General features: G+C 33.4%; 1 protein-coding gene across 1 annotated transcript; it reads right to left on the bottom strand.

Moving 5' to 3' along the window:
- Positions 1 to 1,878: 1,878 nt before the first annotated feature.
- Positions 1,879 to 25,714, bottom strand: LOC134712660 (probable cysteine desulfurase). Its single transcript, XM_063574409.1, has 21 exons — positions 25,626 to 25,714; positions 24,386 to 24,482; positions 22,915 to 22,945; positions 22,227 to 22,343; positions 21,533 to 21,665; positions 21,036 to 21,101; positions 19,766 to 19,831; positions 19,271 to 19,412; positions 18,568 to 18,607; positions 17,727 to 17,785; positions 17,226 to 17,299; positions 16,780 to 16,890; positions 16,438 to 16,484; positions 15,373 to 15,577; positions 14,505 to 14,572; positions 13,710 to 13,748; positions 12,830 to 12,941; positions 6,792 to 6,947; positions 3,350 to 3,403; positions 2,716 to 2,861; positions 1,879 to 2,390 (listed from the first exon to the last, which is right to left on the bottom strand). The coding sequence occupies exons 1-21, from the start codon at positions 25,656 to 25,658 to the stop codon at positions 2,084 to 2,086; spliced, it is 2,103 nt and encodes a 700-aa protein (XP_063430479.1). The 5' UTR covers positions 25,659 to 25,714; the 3' UTR covers positions 1,879 to 2,083.
- Positions 25,715 to 26,205: the final 491 nt, after the last annotated feature.

The raw sequence follows: 26,205 nt of genomic DNA, 5'->3' as shown, positions 1-26,205 counted from the left end.
TTACTCATACATATTCATGGAGGTTGAAATTGAACTCTTGGTTTGATTGGTTCTTTGTTATTGGCGGTTTAGTTGAGTTTTTCTTTGTGGACCTTAGGGACTGAGAATTTACCTGGACACTGGTCAGTGGAAGACGTCCATTATCGACTAAGATTATATGATATCAGAAACCCACATTTAATAGACTCAGCTTTATAGTTTTCCAGACATGACTAGACTCTGATGTAGATTATTTACTTTGTGCCAAGTTCCTTAATTACTGGAGAACTCACTCCACAAGTGAGTTTTTATTCTCTGGTTATAAAGTATCCGAACCTTAGAAAGTCTTTCGGTTATTTCATTTATACCAGAAGAGACCCCTTTCACACGTACACTATTCTATATTTTATTTTAAACTATTGTAAGTCAGGGGTTTCGTAACCACAAATCACTTAAAACCTCTAATAAATTTTTCCACAGACATAAAGTTATGGTTTTGAAGTTTGATTGCACATGTAGAAAACCTGTTAAACGTTTTGGGCGATGTTGTTTACCGAACTAGGAAATTTAGAAACGATCCGGATAAACCTATCGATCATTTCAAATAGCCTATTTATTCTAAAAGGTTACCAACACTCACGGTACTTGAATAAATGTTGTTTTTATTGGTATTAATATTGATTTTGTAATCAATAAATTAAAATCAGACTAAATATTATTTTATATACATACCGTGATATGCACATTGATGACTCGATACCTGTATAAGGTCATGTTTTTTCCATAACTGTTGTCTTTATACTTAATCCATTGGATGTTGGATGTGTCTTGATATCTTCATCTTAGATACATGATTTTTTTTCATTTATTGATATTTGCTTTGAACTCGCTGTTAACCACTGCGACTACTTTTTTTTGGGGTGGGGGTGGGGGAGGGGTTAATACCCTGTCGGGTCCACTCTGTATTTTTGTTAGATGTATTTCTATTTGTATTCATATGATGAGTTCAAAAGCCTTTTTGAACTGATTTTTATAGTTCGTTCTGATATTATGCTGCCTTACCACTGCCCCAGGTTCCTGTTTCGATTCCCGTTCCTGGGTGAACATTTCAGGGACGGAATTTTCGGCTCTCCCTTGACACCATTTGCGTGTATTGTCTTGAGGAAACGACGTAAGTCCGTCGGAAGAGGACGATAAGTGGCTAACCCGTGTTAAGAGAGAGCCATTTCTCTTGCACGTTAAAGACACCCTTGTAGATTTCGAAAAGAGCAGACTAAAGCCGCTACAGGGCAGCACCCGCACTCGCAAAGAGGAAAGGGATTAATATAAGTTACAAAACTTGTTTCCCAATCCACTATAGATAAATATTTTTAAAACTACTGTCCCAGGTTAGGGGAGAACTGTGATCCCGTTAACATGTTAAACCCTCTACATTCTGTATGTGTGTGCCTGTCCCTAGTCAGGACTGGAGCCTGGTAATTTAGTGGTTGTCGTTTGTTTATGTGTTACATATTTGTTGGATCTTAAATTAGGCCGTTAGTTTTCTCGTTTGAATTGTTTTTCATTGTCATTTTGAGGGCCTTTTATAGCTGACTATGCGGTTTGGGCTTTACCTATTGTTGAGGGCCGTACGGTGACATTAAGTTGTTAATTTCTGTGTCATTTTGGTCTCTCGTGGAGAGTTGTCTCATTGGCAATCATATGACATCTTCTTTATTATAATAAACATTGATGATGAATTATTCACTTGCAAGTGAATCTAGTCAAATAGTCTATACGTTAGTCAGTGCCATCTTTCACTTTTTGATTTTGAATTATCTTGAAAATGCATGAGGGCAAAATAATCAAAAACAGACAAACAGACAGATAGAGTGCAAACTTCCGTTGCTAGGGTAATGATAATAATAAAAATAATGTTTATTCAGGTAAATATAAATATACGAATACACAACAAGATTTAGAAATTAATATAAATACAAGCTGTACATGTCGTTTCTTTCGTTATACATGACGGATTTTATGTAATTTAATGGATTCATCAGCTGAGTCATCGGTGTTTATCATTGTCATGTCCATAATTAGGGGGGAAAATCTTCTTCTTCTGTTATAAATCCCTTTTAACCCTACTGCTTTGCTTGATACTCCTTGGTTCAAAATGTCTAAGCACATCGGAATCACTGTAAAATCGTTTTTTCAAAGTAATTTGTTTATTGACAAAGGCACCCCCCTTTTTGTCTTCAGTTCGAAGGGAATTTACAAAAACATCTGATTCACAGTTATTATTGCTGTCTTTAGAACTTTTGCTGCCAACTGATTTCTCAGATCTTTCGGTCGAGTGTCCTTTCCGAAATGTTTCTGTGATATCAACATTGTGTGATCCTAAAACAGCTTGGACTGCTTTAAACGGATGTCTGCAAAAATAATTAATCATTAATCAATGAATACGGAAAAAACGAAATAATTTTATTTTTCGGACTTGCAGACATTTATGAAAAGAATAAACATGTTTTCCTCATAAAATGTCCTAAACCATATTTATATCATTTATTTAGCCAATGAACCATTACTGACCGTACAAGACACTCATGGGTAGTCAAGATTATTAAATCAACCCTCATCTCAAAAAGTGGGAAAAAAAATAAGTATGTATAGAAGTTCTTAGTTCAAAATGTATTCTATGTCAATCCATAGCTTTGTTATTTATCTTTTTAGAATATCCATGGCAATACATCTTACCTGTATCTCCTTTTCCTGAATCCGGTAACAGGGAGGTCAGAATTTGACAACATTTTTGTAGCTTCTTCTGGTGTTAGAAACCAGCGATAACACCGCTCTCGGGGCAGAGCATCTCTTGAAAACCTTGTATCCGACACATTCAGGGTCTGAAATTTAGTTTAATAAAATAAAACGAACATTAATAACATAAAAATGTGCAATATTTTTTTTTTAATAAAAACATTTGAAAAAAGAGAACTTGAGAAGACAAATACAAAGATAGAGACGGCTATTGTTTCGTATCTATACTTACACTAATATTTGGTTGAATATGATATCTTCTCTATACTATAACATTTGAAATAAAGGAAATGCAGTATGTCATAATAACGTGGATTTTAGCATAGTCACTATATTTTGAGGTGCTAGTTTTTTTAAATATTTTAAAACCCACCTTCAATTTGATTGGTGTTTTTTTTTAATTTTTGTCTAATCACGAGGAACACATGAGATCACCCCCAGTGAGTTTGTCGGGATTTTTGTTGCTCAGTTTGTTGTTTACTATTTTGTGAATTGTATAGTGTTGGTTTTTTTTCCTTTTTATGTTGACTGTGTACAAAGTTAATGATTTGATATGTTTAATTTTGTTACATGCCTTAGAACTTGTTTCTGTATCTTTAAACATCTTATGAGCTTTATTCAAAATTTCCTGAAAACACAAAATAATTCTTCACATAAATAACAAAATAAACAAAATGATCCATCTTAGATTGCTTGCTCGATCTCATTCCATTTATAAATGATAAACAATAGATATTTTCGATGTATCCAATATGTGTAGATGAATATTAATTTAGCTACAATCAATAATCTGGAATTAATAAAATTCCTTTAAATCCAATTGAAATAAAGGTTGGAAATGCTGCTTCGTAAATGCATAAAAACATATTATAGTTTTCTCGTGCAAATAAGACGGGCCAAATATATTTGTTCTGATCTTGACCATGCGAAAGCAAATTTACAGATCTAACATTGTTGGGTTGATGTTTAGACGAGTTGTATATACATTATGTACACAGCCACGTATCACCATCATTGATGGCGATCCGATGGATACATCTGTTGTAGGGTTGTCACTGACTCAGACGTACTTATGAATATAATTATTTTCTGTGACTGTATCTTACATTAATTTGTAGGATCCTTTACTATAGATAATTTAGCTGATCTGTAACAATAACATCTTCATGCCTTATATATCATGTACTGTAGTACGCCGCTAGATTAAAACTGACGTGGAAAGGTAACATATGGCCACCGAAAGCTCTTTTTTGAGAGCCCAGGTGGTCGTGTGGTCTAGCGGGACGGCTGCAGTGCAGGCGATTTGGTGTCACGATATCACAGTAGCATGGGTTCGAATCCCGGCGAGGGAAGAACCAAAAATTTGCGAAAGCAAATTTTCAGATCTAACATTGTTGGGTTGATGTTTAGACGAGTTGTATATACATTATGTACACAGCCATGTATCACCATCATTGATGGCGATCCGATGGATACATCTGTTGTAGGGTTGTCACTGACTCAGACGTACTTATGAATATAATTATTTTCTGTGACTGTATCTTACATTAATTTGTAGGATCATTTACTATAGATAATTTAGCTGATCTGTAACAATAACATCTTCATGCCTTATATTATGTACTGTAGTACGCCGCTAGATTAAAACTGACGTGGAAAGGTAACATATGGCCACCGAAAGCTCTTTTTTGAGAGCCCAGGTGGTCGTGTGGTCTAGCGGGACGGCTGCAGTGCAGGCGATTTGGTGTCACGATATCACAGTAGCATGGGTTCGAATCCCGGCGAGGGAAGAACCAAAAATTTTCGAAAGCAAATTTTCAGATCTAACATTGTTGGGTTGATGTTTAGACGAGTTGTATATACATTATGTACACAGCCATGTATCACCATCATTGATGGCGATCCGATGGATACATCTGTTGTAGGGTTGTCACTGACTCAGACGTACTTATGAATATAATTATTTTCTGTGACTGTATCTTACATTAATTTGTAGGATCCTTTACTATAGATAATTTAGCTGATCTGTAACAATAACATCTTCATGCCTTATATATCATGTACTGTAGTACGCCGCTAGATTAAAACTGACGTGGAAAGGTAACATATGGCCACCGAAAGCTCTTTTTTGAGAGCCCAGGTGGTCGTGTGGTCTAGCGGGACGGCTGCAGTGCAGGGGATTTGGTGTCACGATATCACAGTAGCATGGGTTCGAATCCCGGCGAGGGAAGAACCAAAAATTTGCGAAAGCAAATTTACAGATCTAACATTGTTGGTTTGATGTTTAGACGAGTTGTATATACATTATGTACACAGCCATGTATCACCATCATTGATGGCGATCCGATGGATACATCTGTTGTAGGGTTGTCACTGACTCAGACGTACTTATGAATATAATTATTTTCTGTGACTGTATCTTACATTAATTTGTAGGATCCTTTACTATAGATAATTTAGCTGATCTGTAACAATAACATCTTCATGCCTTATATATCATGTACTGTAGTACGCCGCTAGATTAAAACTGACGTGGAAAGGTAACATATGGCCACCGAAAGCTCTTTTTTGAGAGCCCAGGTGGTCGTGTGGTCTAGCGGGACGGCTGCAGTGCAGGCGATTTGGTGTCACGATATCACAGTAGCATGGGTTCGAATCCCGGCGAGGGAAGAACCAAAAATTTGCGAAAGCAAATTTTCAGATCTAACATTGTTGGGTTGATGTTTAGACGAGTTGTATATATATATATATATATATATATATATCTATAAAGTGCCTAGAAAATCAACCTAACGTGTATATATATATATATATAAACGAGTCTAAATTGAAAACTACGTTCAAACCTATGACTGCGTTGGATAAAAACCGCAATTTTTATACGTGTGCCTGTCAAACAAATTTCGTTGTAGAAGGGTCTAAAAACAGCACAAACAACATTTTCCAAAAGACCAAAAGAGTGAAAAAGTATATTTAAACAAAACGCATTTGACTAACAGGTCGAACAACTGATGTTCTTTAACCCTGCTGACTGCCATTGACGATTGCCAAATAAAATTGATCACAAGATGTAACAAACTGGATCTTAATATAAATTTAATACGTCAAAGAAAGAAAAAAAATTGTTAACTTGTGGACAGGATGTTGTGCCACAAACATTCGGTGTCAATATTTCTTTAGTACACCATATCCGGATTTCGACAATAAATGTCTCTTCAGTGATGTTAGGGATCGAAACGGTATTTGGAAGGCCATTTAAAAAGTACCCTCATTTTTTAGAGAAAGTACCCTCATTTTTAGATTAACTCTTGAATTTTAAGAGTCAATATATAGGATGAACGGATCATATAAACCGGAGGGAAAATATGATACATGCCCAAACAAAAAATATATAAACGAGTCTAAATTGAAAACTACGTTCAAACCTATGACTGCGTTGGATAAAAACCGCAATTTTTATACGTGTGCCTGTCAAACAAATTTCGTTGTAGAAGGGTCTAAAAACAGCACAAACAACATTTTCCAAAAGACCAAAAGAGTGAAAAAGTATATTTAAACAAAACGCATTTGACTAACAGGTCGAACAACTGATGTTCTTTAACCCTGCTGACTGCCATTGACGATTGCCAAATAAAATTGATCACAAGATGTAACAAACTGGATCTTAATATATATATAAACGAGTCTAAATTGAAAACTACGTTCAAACCTATGATTGCGTTGGATAAAAACCGCAATTTTTATACGTGTGCATGTCAAACAAATTTCGTTGTAGAAGGATCTAAAAACAGCACAAACAACATTTTCCAAAAGACCAAAAACGTGAAAAAATATATTTAAACAACGCATTTGACTAACATGTCGAACAACTGATGTTCTTTAACCCTGCTGACTGCCATATATATATATATAATTGACTTTCCAAATTGTTCAGTCCATACTAAGTGAGTTATTTCAGGAAAACATGTCGTTAAATAAAAATCGTCATCATTTGTTTATATTATTATTTTGCTTACTTTAAATGAAGGTCCTTTCTTGACTGTCGAGTTTGTCGTCCAGTCTAAATGCCTCTTGTGATTGAAGTCAAGATCTCGTAGACGAATTAGTGTGTTTACGTCCATATGACCTTCTGCTCTCTGATGCCAAGTTCCAGACTGCCCATCGAATGTATACTAATGGCAAATAAACAGGAAATATTAACCTCAATTAGACATTTTTAATAGCTTAAACATAGCCGAGAATGCTTAAAATATATATAAATAGTTCTTTGGTTCTGTAACAGTTAAGAAATCATTGCTATCAAAACCCTACCCCATTGTTCTTTCAGATGTCTTTGGCATCTTTCAATAAAATGACGATCATGCAAAAAGTAAAATTGAAATATACCGACCTCTGAGGAAAATTCGAAAAGGAAAGTCGCTAATCAAATGGCAAAATCAAAAGCTCAAACACATCAAAGGAATGGATAACAACTGTTATATTCCTGACTTGGAGTGTCTTATGTAGAAAATGGTGGATTGATCTTGGTTTTATAGCTAGCTAAACATCTCACTTGTATGACTCCAATATATTGTCAACGATGCGTGAACAAAACAAACAGACATAATAGGTAAAATGTCAAAAATACAGCAGTCAACAGTGTTATAATCTTAATCACTTAAAAACTAGCAAATATGTAACAAATATGTGTCAAACGACAATAGAACAAATCTAAATAAAGGGAGTATATTACTCTGATACTACATTTAGCGGACACAAGTGAGTTCCCACTCAAAAAAGTCCAATCATTTCAGCGTAAATCAATATTTTTCAAAACAATATTACCAAGAAACGTTATTAACGAGTTAATAACATAAATACCATAAGATGTAGAAACGTTTAAAATTCAGTTGTTAATTGGACCATAATATCATTCAGACTGACTTTATTTCCTGATGAGGTGAATACAAACAATACATTTCAGGAAAACGTTGTTATGCATTCTAGCCAAAATGAAATCGTGAAAATTTGCATTTGCATTCAACCAACCAGAAAATGAAAACGATCTTCACCAATACTATGGCCAAAATAAACAATAAACCTTCGGACATTTCTTCATCTTTTGCACACGAAATGCTGATACGTAATTTTGAGTTTATGCATCGTAAATTGTAAATTTTAGACTTTTGTATATGAATATACTTTTTAGTATGTTATCAGTCGAATTTATTAATTTGAGATAATAGTTATCAAATATGTGAACATGAACAATCGATGTATGACTTTTGAACACCGGTATATTGTTGGTGCCTTTGTCTAGTACCCCTTTTATTAGGCGTCAACCGTCATCGAACCTGAAACAATATTGTGACATAGCGACATAGAAAGACACCTTTCGAGCTTATATCACTAACGAAAGCAATTTTATCTTATATCACCAATGATAGCATTGTTAGCTCATATCACTAATGAAAACATTGTAATCTTAAACACCAATAAAAACAGTGTAAACTTAATTCACCAATGAAAGCATTGTTAGCTTATACTAAATGAAAGAACTTTTAGCTTATACTACCAATGAAAGAATTCTTAGCTTATATCGTCAAAGAAAGAATTGTTAGCGTATATCAACAATGAAAACATTGTTAGCGTATATCAACAATGAAAACATTGTTAGCCTTAATAACAAATGACAGCCTAGTCATCTTATCTCACCAATGATAGCGTAGCCATCTTATCTCACCAATGAAAGCCTGGCCATCTTATCTCACCAATGATAGCCTAGCCATCTTATCTCACCAATGAAAGCCTAGCCATCTTATCTCACCAATGAAAGCCTAACCATCTTATCTCACCAATGATAGCCTAGCCATCTTATCTCACCAATGAAAGCCTAGCCATCTTATCTCACCAATGATAGCGTAGCCATCTTATCCCAACAATGAAAGCCTAGCCATCTTATCTCACCAATGATAGCGTAGCCATCTTATCCCAACAATGAAAGCCTAGCCATCTTATCTCACCAATGAAAGTCTAGCCATCTTATCTCACCAATGAAAGCCTAGCCATCTTATCTCACCAATGAAAGCCTAGCCATCTTATCTCACCAATGATAGCGTAGCCATCTTATCTCACCAATGATAGCGTAGCCATCTTATCTCACCAATGAAAGGCTAGCCATCTTATCTCACCAATGAAAGCCTAGCCATCTTATCTCACCAATGAAAGCCTAGCCTTCTTATCTCACCAATGAAAGCCTAGACATATTATCTCACCAATGATAGCCTAGCCATCTTATCTCACCAATGAAAGCCTAGCCATCTTATCTCACCAATGAAAGCATAGCCATCTTATCTCACCAATGAAAGGCTAGCCATCTTATCTCACCAATGAAAGCCTAGCCTTCTTATCTCACCAATGAAAGCCTAGCCATCTTATCTCAACAATGAAAGCCTAGCCATCTTATCTCACAAATGATAGCCTAGCCATCTTATCTCACCAATGATAGCCTAGCCATCTTATCTCACCAATGATAGCGTAGCCATCTTATCTCACCAATGAAAGCCTAGCCATCTTATCTTACCAATGATAGCGTAGCAATCTTATCTCACCAATGAAAGACTAGCCATCTTATCTCATCAATGATAGCGTAGCCATCTTATCTCACCAATGATAGCCTAGCCATCTTATCTCACCAATGAAAGCCTAGCCATCTTATCTCACCAATGATAGAGTAGCCATCTTATCTCACCAATGAAAGCCTAGCCATCTTATCTTACCAATGATAGCGTAGCAATCTTATCTCACCAATGAAAGACTAGCCATCTTATCTCATCAATGATAGCGTAGCCATCTTATCTCACCAATGATAGCCTAGCCATCTTATCTCACCAATGAAAGCCTAGCCATCTTATCTCACCAATGAAAGCCTAGCCATCTTATCTCACCAATGATAGCCTAGCCATCTTATCTCACCAATGAAAGCCTAGCCATCTTATCTCATCAATGATAGCATAGCCATCTTATCTCACCAATGAAAGCCTAGCCATCTTATCTCACCAATGAAAGCCTAGCCATCTTATCTCACCAATGATAGCGTAGCCATCTTATCTCACCAATGATAGCGTAGCCATCTTATCTCACCAATGAAAGCATAGCCATCTTATCTCACCAATGAAAGCCTAGTTTATATCACCAATGAAAGCCTAGCCATCTTATCTCACCAATGAAAGCCTAGTTTATATCACCAATGAAAGCCTAGCCATCTTATCTCACCAATGAAAGCCTAGCCATCTTATCTCACCAATGATAGCGTAGCCATCTTATCTCACCAATGATAGCCTAGTCATCTTATCTCACCAATGATAGCGTAGCCATCTTATCTCACCAATGAAAGCCTAGCCATCTTATCTCACCAATGAAAGCCTAGCCATCTTATCTCACCAATGAAAGCCTAGCCATCTTATCTCACCAATGATAGCCTAGCCATCTTATCTCACCAATGAAAGCCTAGCCATCTTATCTCATCACTGATAGCATAGCCATCTTATCTCACCAATGAAAGCCTAGCCATCTTATCTCACCAATGAAAGCCTAGCCATCTTATCTCACCAATGATAGCGTAGCCATCTTATCTCACCAATGATAGCGTAGCCATCTTATCTCACCAATGAAAGCATAGCCATCTTATCTCACCAATGAAAGCCTAGTTTATATCACCAATGAAAGCCTAGCCATCTTATCTCACCAATGAAAGCATAGTTTATATCACCAATGAAAGCCTAGCCATCTTATCTCACCAATGAAAGCCTAGCCATCTTATCTCACCAATGATAGCGTAGCCATCTTATCTCACCAATGATAGCCTAGTCATCTTATCTCACCAATGATAGCGTAGCCATCTTATCTCACCAATGATAGCCTAGCCATCTTATCTCACCAATGAAAGCCTAGCCATCTTATCTCACCAATGAAAGGCTAGCCATCTTATCTCACCAATGATAGCCTAGCCATCTTATCTCACCAATGATAGCCTAGCCATCTTATCTCACCAACGATAACAAAGAACAGCAAGCTATAAAGTGCCACAAAATGACTAGCATAAAACCATTCAAACATGAAACCCAACAGTATAATCTATATAAAAATCCAGCTACGAGAAACACACCAATGAACCCCATCTACAAACGACAACCACTGCACATCAGGTTCCTGACTTTGGACAATTGAAAACAAATGAAGCGGGTTTTAACGTTTAAAGGGGACACTAGCAACGAAATATAGGAAAATGCTTATGATTTGTGTTTGTTCAATCATTAATGAAAGTGAAATAGTGAAATAAAAATTCGCTTTTAGCAGACAGTTTGGATCAGTTTTGAAAAAATAAGAAAAGAAAAAATGCTAATGAATCATTCACTGGCAAGTGAATAATTCGACATCATCAGATCCGTATTCGTGTGAACATCAATTAAAACTCTTTGCTTGAGATGTGTTACGCATGAATAAGGCGTGTTCAGCTAGTTCAAAGAAATAATGTCACATTGATAAATAAAATCATTGACTGAGTCGATCTACAAATCATTCGTATACAGGTAAAAACCATTCTTACACATTATTTTTACTTATACTATGATATCAAACATACATAGAAAAAAAAATCAAGAGCTTTCTATCTTTTAAAATCTATGTTTATGTTTGAAGCAGGTTATATAAACATCGTCAGTCTTCGTGGTTAATTAGAAGGCGTTTAGACAAAATACTCATAATAATGCATATACGTTATTTTGAGTTTATGCATCATAAATTGTTTATTTTATACTTTTTTTTATTTGCATGGGTATATTTTCAGCATGTTGTAAGTCAAATGCGAGACTTTGGGTTAAATCGGTGAGCATAAATTTGACAGCTCCTTCGATTTATGACTTTTGAACACCGGTATACTGCTGTTGCCTTGATAAATCACCGTTTAATAGGCGCCAATCTAAAACAATAGTGTGACATCACAACATAGAAAAACACACTATTTGCGTATGAACTGTTAGAGCTTTGTGAACTTATATCACCAATAAAAGCATTTTTATATACTATCAATGACATCATTGTGAGTTTATATCACCAATGAAATTATTTTCATCTTATATCAACAATGATTTTATCAACAATGAAATCTTTGTCATCTCATATCACCAATGAAATCATTGTCATCTTACATCACCAATGAAATGATTGTTGTCTTATATCACCAATGAAACCTTTGTCATGTCATATCACCAATCAATAAACTCATCATAGATACCAGGACTAAATTTTGTATATACTAGTAAGCCAGACGCGCGTTTCGTCTACAAAAGACTCATCAGTGACGCTCGAATCCAAAAAAGTAAAACAGGCCAAACAAAGTACTAAGTTGAAGAGCATTGAGGACCAAAATTCCTAAAAGTTTTGCCAAATCCAGCAAATGTAATCTATGCCTGAGATAGAAAAGCCTTATTATTTCAAAAATTCTAAATTTTGTAAACAGTTAATTTATAAATATAACCATATCAATGAAAATTAATGTCAGCACAAAAAAGAGCTGACAACTGGGCTGGTGATACCCTCGGGGAAACAAATCTCCACCAGCAATGGCATCATTGTCATGTCATATCACCAATGAAAATATCTCCAATGAAAGCATTTTTAGCTTATATCAGCAATGAAATCATTGTCATCTCATATCGTCAATGAAAGCATTTTCAGATTACATTGTTAGATTAAATCTCAAATGAAATAATTGTGATCTTATACCAAGGATGAAACATTGTTATCTTATATTTCAAATGAATGAATTGTTAGCGTATATCATTTTGAAATAATTGCTAGTTCTAGTTCTACTGAGAATACATACGCTCAGTTTACATGAAGTCAAGTAAACGTGCTTTTCAAAGAAAGAATGGGCAAACACAAACACGACATCATAGAAAATTAGAATCGGTAAGCTGTTGCCTCATTTAGATCACTGGTATGTATTTCGATGAAAAGAGCAGTTTATTTAAAAACAAGAGCAATGCGAATACTGTTAAATATTTTGCCTTACCTGAGGTAAGAGTTTCCATCCATGCTTTGTAACCATGTCAACAGCTTGTATTATATAATTTATGTGCTCATCGTCATTAAAATATGGCAGATTAAGTCTGGTGAATCCTGGCCTAATTATCAAATTATAAAGTTTATGACAATGAAGTACTATTAAATTATACATTATTTATACTAGTGAGCTTTACATCAAATATAACATTGTAGTAGGTATAACCGATGTCAGTTAGATTTTATGATAATGTTAGGCCAGTTTACTTTTCTTGGGCGGCAACATTCAAATAAACAGCTATATGATCGTCTCCTGAGACAGCTTTTTACAGTAGTGAGTACTTAGGTCGCTGCTCTCCGAATTATATGGTGTCGTTCTTTCTTATCCTGTATAAATTGTCTTTAAACTTGCATATGAATGGCATTCTCGTGATAGAAGTATTTAAAACTCAATTGTGCGTCCATATTTTGACAATACCGAATACTAACTTTTTTATCTCGCACTTTGCCTAGCAAAAAATACCTTTTTCATTGCCATTTCTTAAAACTTGTTACAAATTCAAGCACAATATACCTAAAAACGTATCAATCAGATTTATGAAACTATAGATATTTGACAAATCAACATAATTTGATATTAGACGTACTGAGGACAATTATAGTTGGCAAGTTTCTATATTCTTATTGCTTCACATGGGATCTAAGGTGTGTTAAATACATTGACAGATGATACTCAATAAACATCGTCGAGAAAAAAGGACGAGAGTAATAAGACAACTAGAATCAGCGATGAGAATGAATGTATAAAAGAAAGTATTCACCTAAATCAGAAACGTTCAAAGCCGAATATTTAAAAGCCACGGATAAACAGTAGCAACAGAATAACTTACTTTACTATTTCCAGTTTTGTTTGTCCATTCTTTTCGTACCTTTGTAAAACAGATCAAAATGTCAAATAGGTATATGGAGAAAACGCTTATACAATTGTCATTTGATAATGCAATATGTCATTATAATGTTGAATATTTGTATAGTAAAAGTTAATATAAAGCGCCTGACAATTCCCAGTTGTATAGCCGGTGCTCGCTTTGTTGAGTCTCTTGTGCTTGCATATAAATGCTGCTATGTCCTATGTGGTTTATTTCTTTAAAATAAATTAGTTTTGTCCATATGTCGGGTCTTTTACTTGTCTAGGGATTGTGTTTGTCATGATCCAAATAACCAGTGAATATTACGAATTTCACGTCTTCAACATAAATCAACACCTACCTTACGGCAGTATGGTCAATGATGAGAAGATAGATCATCCGTTTACGTTTGTGAGATGTATAAATAGGTAACAACGTCTTTTCAGGTTGCTGACAAAACACATTTGCGAATACTCATTTGATGACCTTTTTTCATTTGGTAATCCAAATTACCAGAACTTCATCTCACTGTGCATACCTATGGAAATACTGTTTTGTTTTGTCTCCTTCGGAAATTTAATAAATTTTTAGCTACTGGACATTATAAAGCAAACTATAATTCAACCAAGAAGTTGCTTTAAGAGCTAGAAAACATGACCCTAAAGTTTATTTAAATACGAACCCCTGACGTTTATCTTTAAGATTTATATAGTAATGTATTTAAATACGAACCCCTGACGTTTATCTTTAAGATAAGTAATGTATTTAAATACGAACCCCTGACGTTTATCCTTAAGATAAGTAATGTACTTCTTTGCTAGAGGTTCTGATATGCCCATCAAATCCTACAAGAAATGTTCACGTTACAACATCGAAACAATATTAAAATAATATATTGCTGCTTCTAGTTCTTCCTCATACATTTATATACATATAATTTCAACTTAAGACAAGACATATCTTTTGTAGAATTCTCATTAAAAATGTATTTTTTATATGAAATAACAGGAAAATGTTCGAAACACTTTCGACCTTAGATACTCACACATACTTTTCGGTCTCTCACAAATACTGTTGATTTTAACTCTATAGTATAATAATGCTTCTTGGAACCTGCTAAAAGTTAGTGGTGTTTCCCTGATGAACCTGTTTCCCTTTGTATGGAAGGTTCTAAAAACAGCTGAAGCTATCTTAGCTAGCTTCTTGTAGTAACAACTACATGTGTATCCAGCTTTCCATTCTTAGTATCAACTTTCATTTCCTTTTTCATGATAGTGGCAATTTTGGTGTTAGCTGAACTGTGCAGATGTTTTCTTAATTATGTTTAACTTGTACAACCTATGGTCTAGGTAGGTAATGATGGGTGTTTGCTCCAACGCCAAACTAGTTTAACAATCGACGATTTATGATTTTCGAACAGCGGTATACTATTGTTGCCTTTATTAAACAAAATATATTTTGTACATGTCTTTCTGGAAAATAACTGTTCGTTTGTGTTTGTTTTTATTTTTAGGCTGTAATTTTCCGAAGTAGTCCAAATCGAGTTTGTGTGGTCGTTGGCCTGTCCAATATTGTTCACGAATGTATTATAATAATTGTTTTATACATTTGAATGAAAAATAGTATTCCACTGTTTAAAACCTACCTGTCCATATGGACCAGCACATGCGCAGCCACTTCTAGCTTGTATCCCAAATAATTCATTCAGCAATAACGAAATGAAATTATGATGAACAAGTTTACCAGAAGCATGATGGATAGTCAAAAAAGAAAATATTGGTATTCGATTTGCTGTTTTACTTCCCAAAATATGAATACTTGGATTAATTGACCAGATGTTGAAAGCTTTCCTATACAAAAAATAAAGTCAAATTAACAATACAATACTAAATCTGTAATATTAAAAATGACGACAAAAATGTAAGAATTCGTGTGAGTCCCTTTTATGAAAATATGGGTTTTATATTCATCCAGCACACTCAAGCAAATAGTAACGTGACAAATGAATTATTATTATTTGACAAAACATGTCCTATAAATGAATATTTGGTTAACCTTGACAGTATATCACAAGGCAAAATTGAGATATTGTGATGACAGTTGCTGAAGTCCCGTTAATGTATAAACACAGTCACCTGAAACAGTAAAGTCCCAATCTAATAACTTATAAAACATGACGGCGATCTATGTTTTTATCAATTCATTTGCGATGTCAACGTTAGAACTATATAAATTATGCTTCACAAAAAGTAGGCAGAGGAGCTTCGTTCCACTCTCTCAGTCACTTAAGACTGTCAGGCTGTAGTAGTATTCAACTGTTGTTTGAGGTCGTGTGTTTAAACTAATTTTGACTATATATTGAAAAACTAGAAATATGTTCTCTAGCTATATCTTACTACAGCGTAATGTTTTCAAAACATGAACATCATTTAGAAAAATGACATATATGCATTAGCTCAAATCTATAGATTGAGTGGATATAATTTTTTAATGACCAGTTAGTTGCCAGTAGCAAGTTGATTTTGAGAGTTTGCTTCAGTTAAAAATGAAAACTGAGATTCTTTTTATTTAATTGTTTGGTGAATTGGTCTCGAATTGGTGTTCATCTCGCGTGTCCTCTATTCATATTAAATTCGAAGCATCAGCACCTCTTTCTTGCAATTGTTTCTTATGTTATTTTCTTAATCGTTTTTTTAAGTATTCTACATACTGACAAGCTTCTTCTTCTCTTTGATGTATCAGATCTGTACCAACATTCTACAAAATAAAGTATATAAATTAAAAAAAAATACTTATAGATTGCATTTAGAAGAGTAAGATTTGTTTACGATAATTTTATTGTAAAGAAGACCAGTTGATGAGTTTGTGTTCCTATGCAGTCAAACAGAATAACATAGGTGCTTGTTCAATGTGTTGGATAATAATAAAAGTAAACATTAAAATAAGAATATTTATTATTCCAATAAAGGGCCCTTGATGGGCAGCATGACATCATTTTCAGAGAAATATGAATGAAATTGGTTCTATTTCAAAGCATTAAAAAAAACCTTGCCTGTTTGAGTTGAAACACAAGTCCTGCCCTGATACAGCCGATGATATCAGGTGTCCCTCCTTCTTCTCTGTCTTCTATATTACTGCTATAACAGTGTATTTGCTTCGTCACCTTTTCACAAAATAGAATTTAGATTTTTACTAATTATTTATACTTATGAACTGTGAATTTTTAATTCCAACTTACGTAATTTGCATATCTGTAGTATGTTGTAGAAATGAAAAAAGTGTGTTTTTTTCTTGAATCTGTAAATAGTTATACACATAATTTACATGAAATATAATATGTCACAAATTTATTTGGAATGTCATCATATTGCAGTTGTAACGGAAGAGTAAGAAGTGTACACATTGCACATATTAAATCATTTCCAAAAGACAACTTTAAAAGATCTATCATATATAAATAAAGAGTGATATGTAAATTCACTTATTTATTTGACTTACATATATAACAGTTCCTCCTCCTGTTCTATCAGGAACAGAATTTTTGAATATCCATTTCTTTGCGAAAAGTATACCTGAAATAGTGAACTACTTTCAGTGTTTATACTTCCATTACGTGATAATATAATACATATTATATATATAAGGATATTTGCTGTTTCAGAAAGCTAATTCAAAGACCGATTCCAACTGATAAAATTAACCATGTATGCCATCCTAAAACGTTAATCAACATAGCTTCAAAAGATGTGTGCAAATAGTTATCAAAGGTACCAGGGTTATGATTTAATACACCAGACGAGTGTTTCGTCTACATAAGACGACGTAGGCAGTCTGAGAACTGGGGTACTAAGTTCAAAATAAAATATAAGTACCCAGAGAGAGTGAGATTATAACTGAAACTACTGCAAAATGTGAGTTTAAAGTTATATCAGACCAAAACAACGAAATACCAAAAGATGCACAAGTATGTATTAGACTACTGAACCAATGCTTACTTACCTGGAGTTCCTGGACCACCAACAAATTTATGTGGACTCAGAATGATAGCATCTTTATAACTACAATAGAATATAAATTAAAATTGCCTTTATAGTCAATGGACCTAAATTTGTATACATATGAAGACAATCGTGTTGACCAACTGGTCATAGTTATAAAATACTGACCGAGAATAAAAACTAAGAATTGATCCGAAACTTCAGAACAGTTGTCTATTGATCAAAGGTTGATTGAAAAACGTTATTGCAGAAAGTCTAAAAGTAGTAACCCCACCAGAAAGGGTTGACCTTGGTTAATTTTTGACGGTCGGTATAGTTAAATCTAACTTAAGCCAGAGTGAATCTACAGAAATTTATTCCAAAAACAATCATTTTACGCGTTGTAATCTAATCATATTCCTTGGTACACATAGTTTAAATGTATAAGTGTTCTTGATGTATAACGGTTACGCAGTCACACCCATAGATTCAAAGACATTCGTCACAAGTGAAACTAAACGAAAATTGCAATTAAGGTTTAAAAAATATGGCTTGCTTTTAACCATGTCTATAGTGATAGGTTTTATTCAACCCATTCTTTTACTTGTCTTTACATATTCAAAAGGTAAATTCTGTTACAAGTGAGAGCTTTAGCTAGCTATACAATAATTTTTAATCCACCGTTTTCTACTTAAGAAAATGCCTGTCAGTAATACGACAGTTGTTATTCATTCGTTTGACGTGTTTGATATTTTGATTTTGCCATTTGATTAAGGACTTTCCTTTTTAAAATTTCCTCGGAGTTCAGTATTTTTGTGATATAACTTTATATTACATTTAAAGAGACTTATCAAATGGCTTACCCTTTTTCTGAAGAATTCATGTCCATTTTCAGATAAGGACCTTAATTAAAGATACATAATAACATTAAAGTATGTAGTTAAACATTGCACATTACATAACCATTTTGACATAGAATTTTCATCATTTGTTGAACTCCAATAGAAATGCAAAAGGAACATTACACAAGATTGTTCAGGATTTCCTTTCTTGAAAGTGTACTTATTCTTAAGGTGGAATAATAATGAATGAATTTAACTTGACATTTGAATTAATTTTAAATACACTGATAACTATTTTGTCAGATGTGTATTACATTGATATATAATACAGTGATTCTCTTCCAATTAATTAATGGCTCATCGCCTAAACTGGGAAAACAGGCGTTGTTTGTGTATAATTTGATTAAGGAATTTCCGTTTTGAATTTTCCTCGGAGTTCAGTATTTTTGTGATTTTACTTTTGGTATGTATTGATGTTGTTGTGTTTCTATTAGACGAGGTTTAATCCACCATTTTCTACTAAAGAAAATACCTATACCAGGAATATTACAGTTGTTGCCCATTCGTTTAAAATGTTTGAGATTTTGAGTTTTCCATTTGGTTATGGACTTTCCGTTTTACATTTTCCTGGAGTTCAATATTTTCTTATTTAACTTTTTTTCTATATTGGCGCTTAATAGAACTATGATAAAGAATGTGCTATGCATGTATCATTTGGGCTAACCTCCAGAAGCGTAATCAAATACAGCTAAAGCCCCATGAGTGTGTGCTAACACTGCTACGGCGTCTGTGTCTGTTAGAATACCTGTGACATTACTACATGCTGACATGACGACTAAAACATGTTGCCTTTTCTCTTTCCAAAACTAAAATTCAAAATAAACGAAACATGTTAGGACAATAAGTTTTCTAAAATGATTGAATGAAGCCATTTATTTCGTTCATGATTTTTTAATGAATGATTGGAAAAAAGTATTACATACATGTACCTATATGTATATTATTGAAAATTATAAATATATTATTTGTTTAAATTGTTTGATTACTGCTGATCGGTTCTATCAAATTGTATTGTTAGTTTTTCAAGGATTGTTTGTCTGAAAACACTTTGTTTTCACCTAGAAGAAAGATCTACGATTGAACCCCTGATTTGACAAAGGGAAACATCTACTTTTTGATATCATTCGTCTGTGAAATAAATCCGGATATGTTATGTTACCTTCAACTCTTCTTCAAGATGTGTAATATCAACATAACCATTTTCATCATCTTTAATACGAACAACCTGAGTTAAAATAAAAACAATCACGCTACAAATATCAGAAATTGAATTTATACTCAATTGAATATCTTTGAGAACAATATTTCAAAAACTTTGAAAAAGGGAAAATATACAAATACAGTATAAAACTAGAGGCCCTAAAGAGCCTGTGTCGCTCACCTTGGTCTATGTGAATATTTAAAAAAAAAAAAGGACGCAGATGGATTCATGACAAAATTGTGTTTTGATGGTGTTGATGTGTTTGTACATCTTACTTTGCTGAACATTATTGCTGTTTACAATTTATCTCTATCTATAATAATATTCAAGATAATATCCAAAAACAGCAAAATTTCCTTAAAATTACCAATTCAGGGGCAGCAACCCAACAACGGGTTGTCAGATTCATCTGACAATTTTAGGGCAGATAGATCTTGACCTGATAAACAAATTTACTTCTGTAAGATTTGCTCTTAACGCTTTGGTTTTTGAGTTATAAGCCAAAAACTGCATTTTGCACCTATGTTCTATTTTTAGCCGTGGCGGCGATCTTGGTTGGTTGGCTGGGTCACGCCATACATTTTTTAAACAAGATACCCCAATGATGATTGTGGCCAAGTTTCGTTTAATTTGGCCCTGTAGTTTCAGAGGAGAAGATTTTTGTAAAAGCTAACGACGACGGACGACGACGGACGCCGGACAGTTAGTGATGAGAAAAGCTCACTTGGCCCTTTGGGTAAGCTAAAAAGGGATCATTAACCTTAAAGTATGGAATTCCAGAAGTCGTCGTTTGTTGTTGTTTATCTTATTAGTTTTTTATTCATTATTTTGTACAGAAATCGATAGTTTTATATTTGTTTGTCTGTGGCTTTAAAAAAAGCCTTGCTATGTGGTTTGGATTTTGCTCATTTTTGAAGGACGCACGTCGGCATATATTAGCTTACTTCTATATCATTTGGTTTTTATCGGGAAGCCAACTCATTGGCACTCATATTACATCTTATTTTTTTCACCTACACGTAAGTCAAAAATAGAATTCTATTTTAAATACAGTATGACATTCAGGCCGATATAGACTTTTTGCGCTGAAGTTAATCAATCATTAAATCATAATATATCATTCTATTTACACATTATATCTTTTTTTTAAATTAAGGTATTAACAGAAAATTATGCCTTTACCAAGATTAAACAATTTGTCAAATTTATGCTATACTGGTATACTAACTTGTGTTCCATACTCCCTCCAAAGGAGTGTGTTGGAGTGATGCTCATATGGTCCAACTATCACAACCTAAACAAGAAACTCAGATATGTAACCTTACTCTTATAGTTATATGTCGTCAATATCAGTCTATTTTAATAATACAAACAGGCAAAGGTAAAATATCGGAAACGAGATAAGAATATATTATCTTATGAAGATAATGAAATTGGTAGTTAGAACAAATGACAGTTGGTTGTTAAAACAATCGGTGTTTTCAGTAATAAGTTCTTGTTTTGGTTTGGTGTCGAATCCTGTTTGCACTGATCCCATTTGTTAATTAAACTTTGCTAACAGTTAAATGGTTTGGTTTATAGAATTTGCTTTCTCTTTCTTCCATCAAGGTTGTCCCTTTTGCCCTTGCGCTGTGCGATTGCTGAACTAAGAGCGGGTTGTTTTAATGAATTTTACATGTAATTGATAATACAAAGACTAGAGACAGTCCACACTTAATACTTTACCGTTTCTTCCGCCACTCTAAGCAAGTTGATCTTTAAAGCCCACGCTAATTTGTGAAAGGCTGAAGTAGAACCACTACCAGTAAAAATAGCTACGTCATTCTTGCCACAATTCACACATTCTTTTATTATATGCCTGGAAAGAATAGAAACATTTGTAAATTATCAAATAACTAATGTTTGATGCATACCCCTCCAACGGACACCTTCACATTCCGAATAATTTCATTTCGACAGTTATCTGTTTGTATCAGGTCCTTTTAAAATACTTATCTTACATATGTATTCCCCTATTCTTATGTTTTAAGGAATTCTGGTATTAAAGTTATATTTCAGTTCTCTACATTTACAAATAAACACTTACACTGCTGTGAAAAGGAATTTCCTAGTTGATAATGAAATTTGTTTATTTACAACCTTTTAAATGAAATGATGAGCATGAGGATTTTTATTGCAATATAGCAGTATTTTGATTTTTGGTAGACTACAGGGTTAGATTAAATCTTGTTTATAGTCGATTGTGGTATAAATCAAGTAAATATATGGCTTTTATGTTGTCAATTACAATAATATATATAACAAGGACATGTTCTATGTTTGCGAATGATACAATTTTTCACCATAGTCCATTTGATGTGGATTTTTGCAACTATAAAATACCGTATGTCAATCCCCGTGTCATATGTCAACTTCTTACCTGGCTTCTTCTCTAAGTTTATTAGTTTGCAGAGCATTGTGACCAGTAGAAGAGTGGGTATTAGCATACACCGGTAATACATGCTGTCTGATTGTGTCCTCTATGAATGCTAAGCATCTGAAATATTCAACAATTCGAAAAGAACAAAAAATAGACAAAAAATGTTCCAGAATCAAAGTGCTCGCAAGCACTGAAGGGTATAAATTTCTTTAATCTATAAGTGAGAACCTAAATAAATATTGCATTGTATTAAGAATTTATCGAAATTGATTCAACTACAATTCTGGACAGAGGAAAATCACCGTGGGAAAATATCTCCAATATTAATGATAACTTTAAAATGATATCATTGATATTTTTAGAAACAGAAATTAGGTTCGTGCACTTTGCAAAAAATATTTTCTTGATCTTATTGTAACTTGAATATATGAACATAATTTTTTTAATTTTTTTTTAAAGTTATCATACTTTATTGATAGTTTGACATTTGTTAGAGGATACATCAAATACCGGTACCTTATTCCGGCCTCGTTAACCGTTAGTAGCATATAATTAATTTGGTTAGTATTCGTTAGTTAATTTAACTGTAATATATACATTTATCAATAATTGTAAATTATAATATATCCAACTAAAACATTATCAATATAGAATGATCAAGTCCGAATTCAGCTAACTTAAAACCTACCTTCCAGATGCGGTATAATCACAGTAAACAACTGAAAAATAACAGCAACTGCTATATAATTACTTTATTGTATCACACAAATTCTATTTGTTTTTATTATGAATCTCTTAATCATTAAACCTCATGCCATAATGACACAAAATAAATGTATTCCATAATCTATATATATTAGGTTTTTTTTATTGAGTTAAGCCTTCCAATTGATATTTTATCTTGTGTTTTTCTATGTTGTGATGTTATAGTATTACTAAACGTCTAATTTAGCTGCAAATGTTTGCACCTGTCGTAAGTCAGGAATCTGATGTCAGCAGTTGTCGTTTGTTTATGTAATATTTACGTGTTTCTCGTTTCTCGTTTTTTTTAATATAGATTAGACCGTTGGTTTTCGCGTTTGAATGGTCTAGTAACACGTCTAGTAATATTGAGGCCTTTTATAGCTTGCTGTTCGGTGACAGAAAACGCTAAAAATAAATATACTGGAAAATACAGAAAACGCTCAAAATGTCATCCAATGGGTTCAATCGAATTAGAAATATTCAATATCATACAGTTTTGAGAATATTCGCATATTTCGGCAGACGGGATTGGAGCTAAGGCAAGTTTGAAGTAGATATTCCCTTCATAACATATGAAAAATGGTGAATATGTGAGTGTAACTGTGAGGAAATCATTCAAAACAAATACGTCCTATTTCAAAAGTATTTAAACTAAATTTGAAGACCATTATATTGGGAAAGTTGTAACATACATGTATATTATTATTCAATATGTAAAACAGATTGATAATACCATGAAAGGATTATACAATACTAGTACTCTGGCATTGTTTCTTGACCCCTCTTTCGTCTACAATCTATGGGGTACAATAATGTTACTTTCACCAAACATCCCTATTCATGTACTTATCTGTCCTGCAATGGACAACTGGTACAGTTAACGTACGTATACCAAAAACATACAAGCTTCTGTTGACGCTAGACTTCATTTTGGTGTCTTCTTCGCAGTCCGCTTCAAATCAGCTGACCGACTGAGGCTTCATTTGGTAATTGAATGTTTCTTTTGGTAATTTCTTTGGGATGTAAAAGTGTTCCCGAAGCACATTTTAACGCCAAAAAAGGCGTATTACCAATTTGATTTTTTTCTCTCTCGATTAAAGCAGCTTATTATCAGTGTATATTGAAATTTTCGAACTACAAGAGTTTAGAGATGAATTTTAAAGACAGGCATAGCAGAAATCTCAGTTCTGTTTAATGGTGGGTTTTTTTAGAACTATAAGTTATAATATATTGCATGTTTAATTTCGAAAATAGAAAACGTTTAGTACGTGTATATACAACAAACGATAGCACTTAAACTGGTTGAAAAATCTGCAAACTGTTGTAGTTCGAAGATTTTAATAGACACTGATAATAAGTAAAGTAACTTAATAAAATCTACTGTTATGTACATGTATATTGATTAAAATATATACCTTTCCGAGGTCCATATGGTCCGTGTACTATTAAGTCGTTTCCTATAACATTTTCCTGAATTGTGCGTAAAATTGGATAATCCTCATATCTATGTTCCTAAATACAAAGACATCAGAACAACTAAATATTGGTATGATAAAATAAAACACCATGAAATAGTATTAATATATAGTGTCAATATTTAACCGTTAATCACGTGTGTTTAATTTTTGCTAAATGTTCTGGGCAGCTATAAAATCGCCAAAAAAATAAATGACTCCGCGTAAATGTCCGTGCACATTTCAATAAGTCTTGTTAGTTTTAAAAGTAAATGCATTTTTATTTTTAAATAAGAAGGGTATATGAAGCAATATGTGACAAGTTCAAAAATTGTTAATTAGCGACGATTAGTAATCGTTTTCATAATCCGAACATTTTGCATATAATGTATAAAAAGATTTTAAAAAATATATTTACTCGGATACTTGCACTAATATGTGATAAGAAAATTGTGTAATACCATCCCAAACAAGATAGAAATTTCTTCTAAGTGTAATTTAGTTGTCACTCACATTTGTTTGTAATGACTATCTGCCAATCAATCAATTTTGTGTTTTTAACATCTCTGCCAATACAAAACTGTGATTAATTTTTCGCTCTTTTGATGTCAGCGAAAATTATACACAGTGAAATTGAACTTGGGCGGCCCATTTGGTCAGAGTGAGACTGATTAAAATTCAGATCCATCGAAACTCACGTGGAAGTCATCGTTATTAAAGTAATACAAATAAACAGAATATACGAAAAAAAACATTTAGAATCATTGATTGAAATTCATTTTAATCTGCTAACCGACTTGATGTGTCTTGGGGATTACATGGTAGCTTTTTATTCTTGATTTGGATAGATCGAAAGTGCGTTCAAGCCACGGGTTTGTTCGACCAAAGATTTTTTTTAAAAGATGTTTCTTTGCTTATGTTAAAACACGTGACGTTCAGGAGTGAGAGTAAATATTGGTTGTTTCGGAGTCAAAATGCCGTGCACGTGTCGAAGTTAAATGTGTGCATATGCACAACTAAGCGCTAAGTCGGTTTCTCTGGTACGAAGAAACGTGCATAATTTCATTCTATATTGCATTTTAAAACATGCTTTCGTCCAGATATGCGTGTAATGTTTTCCACTGGATGTGTATGTCCTCCACGTGTACTTTGTTCTTTATATGTACTTTGTAATTAATAATATAACGACTGTATAACTTACCTTTTCTGTAAGATTTTTGTCCGACATTATCATAATAACTAAGAATATGTTTTGCGCCACTGTCTATATAAATATTTATTTAAAGAAGGGGTAATCATATTATTTATCAATATGACCAAATGATCATAAATTGTCATATTTTAACGGGTATAGTTAATTAACTCTAAATAAACAATAACGCTATAAATCAATCGGACATATTATTAAATTGTAATCTTGTCATGTCAGATAGAAACAAAAGATAGATAGAGATAGCAAATGCTGATATTCTGTCTAATAATTGTGGTTCTCTATATGGGACCTTTAACTGTGCTCTTTTATATACACACGACGAACGTACGTGCGAGTATATAAAAAAAAACACAAAAAAAGTCATTTTTTTTTACTGCTGAATCATAATAAAAAAAAATTAAAATTTGTACCGGTTTGTCAAGTTGCAAAAAAGTAATTTGTGCATTCAGCACTTTTAAAATGTTAAACCATAAAGTCGCTCGACATTTAAAAAAAAGAGACTTAAGAACGTTACGAATTATACAAAAAAGAACAATAAACCTTGATATCCAGTGTCCCAGGAGAGTAA

The sequence above is a fragment of the Mytilus trossulus genome, chromosome 3, assembly GCF_036588685.1.
Source record: "Mytilus trossulus isolate FHL-02 chromosome 3, PNRI_Mtr1.1.1.hap1, whole genome shotgun sequence".
Classification (NCBI taxonomy): Eukaryota; Metazoa; Mollusca; class Bivalvia; order Mytilida; family Mytilidae; genus Mytilus; species Mytilus trossulus.
The sequence above is the reverse complement of the archived record's forward strand: the minus strand, read 5'-3'. Positions and strand labels throughout refer to the sequence as shown.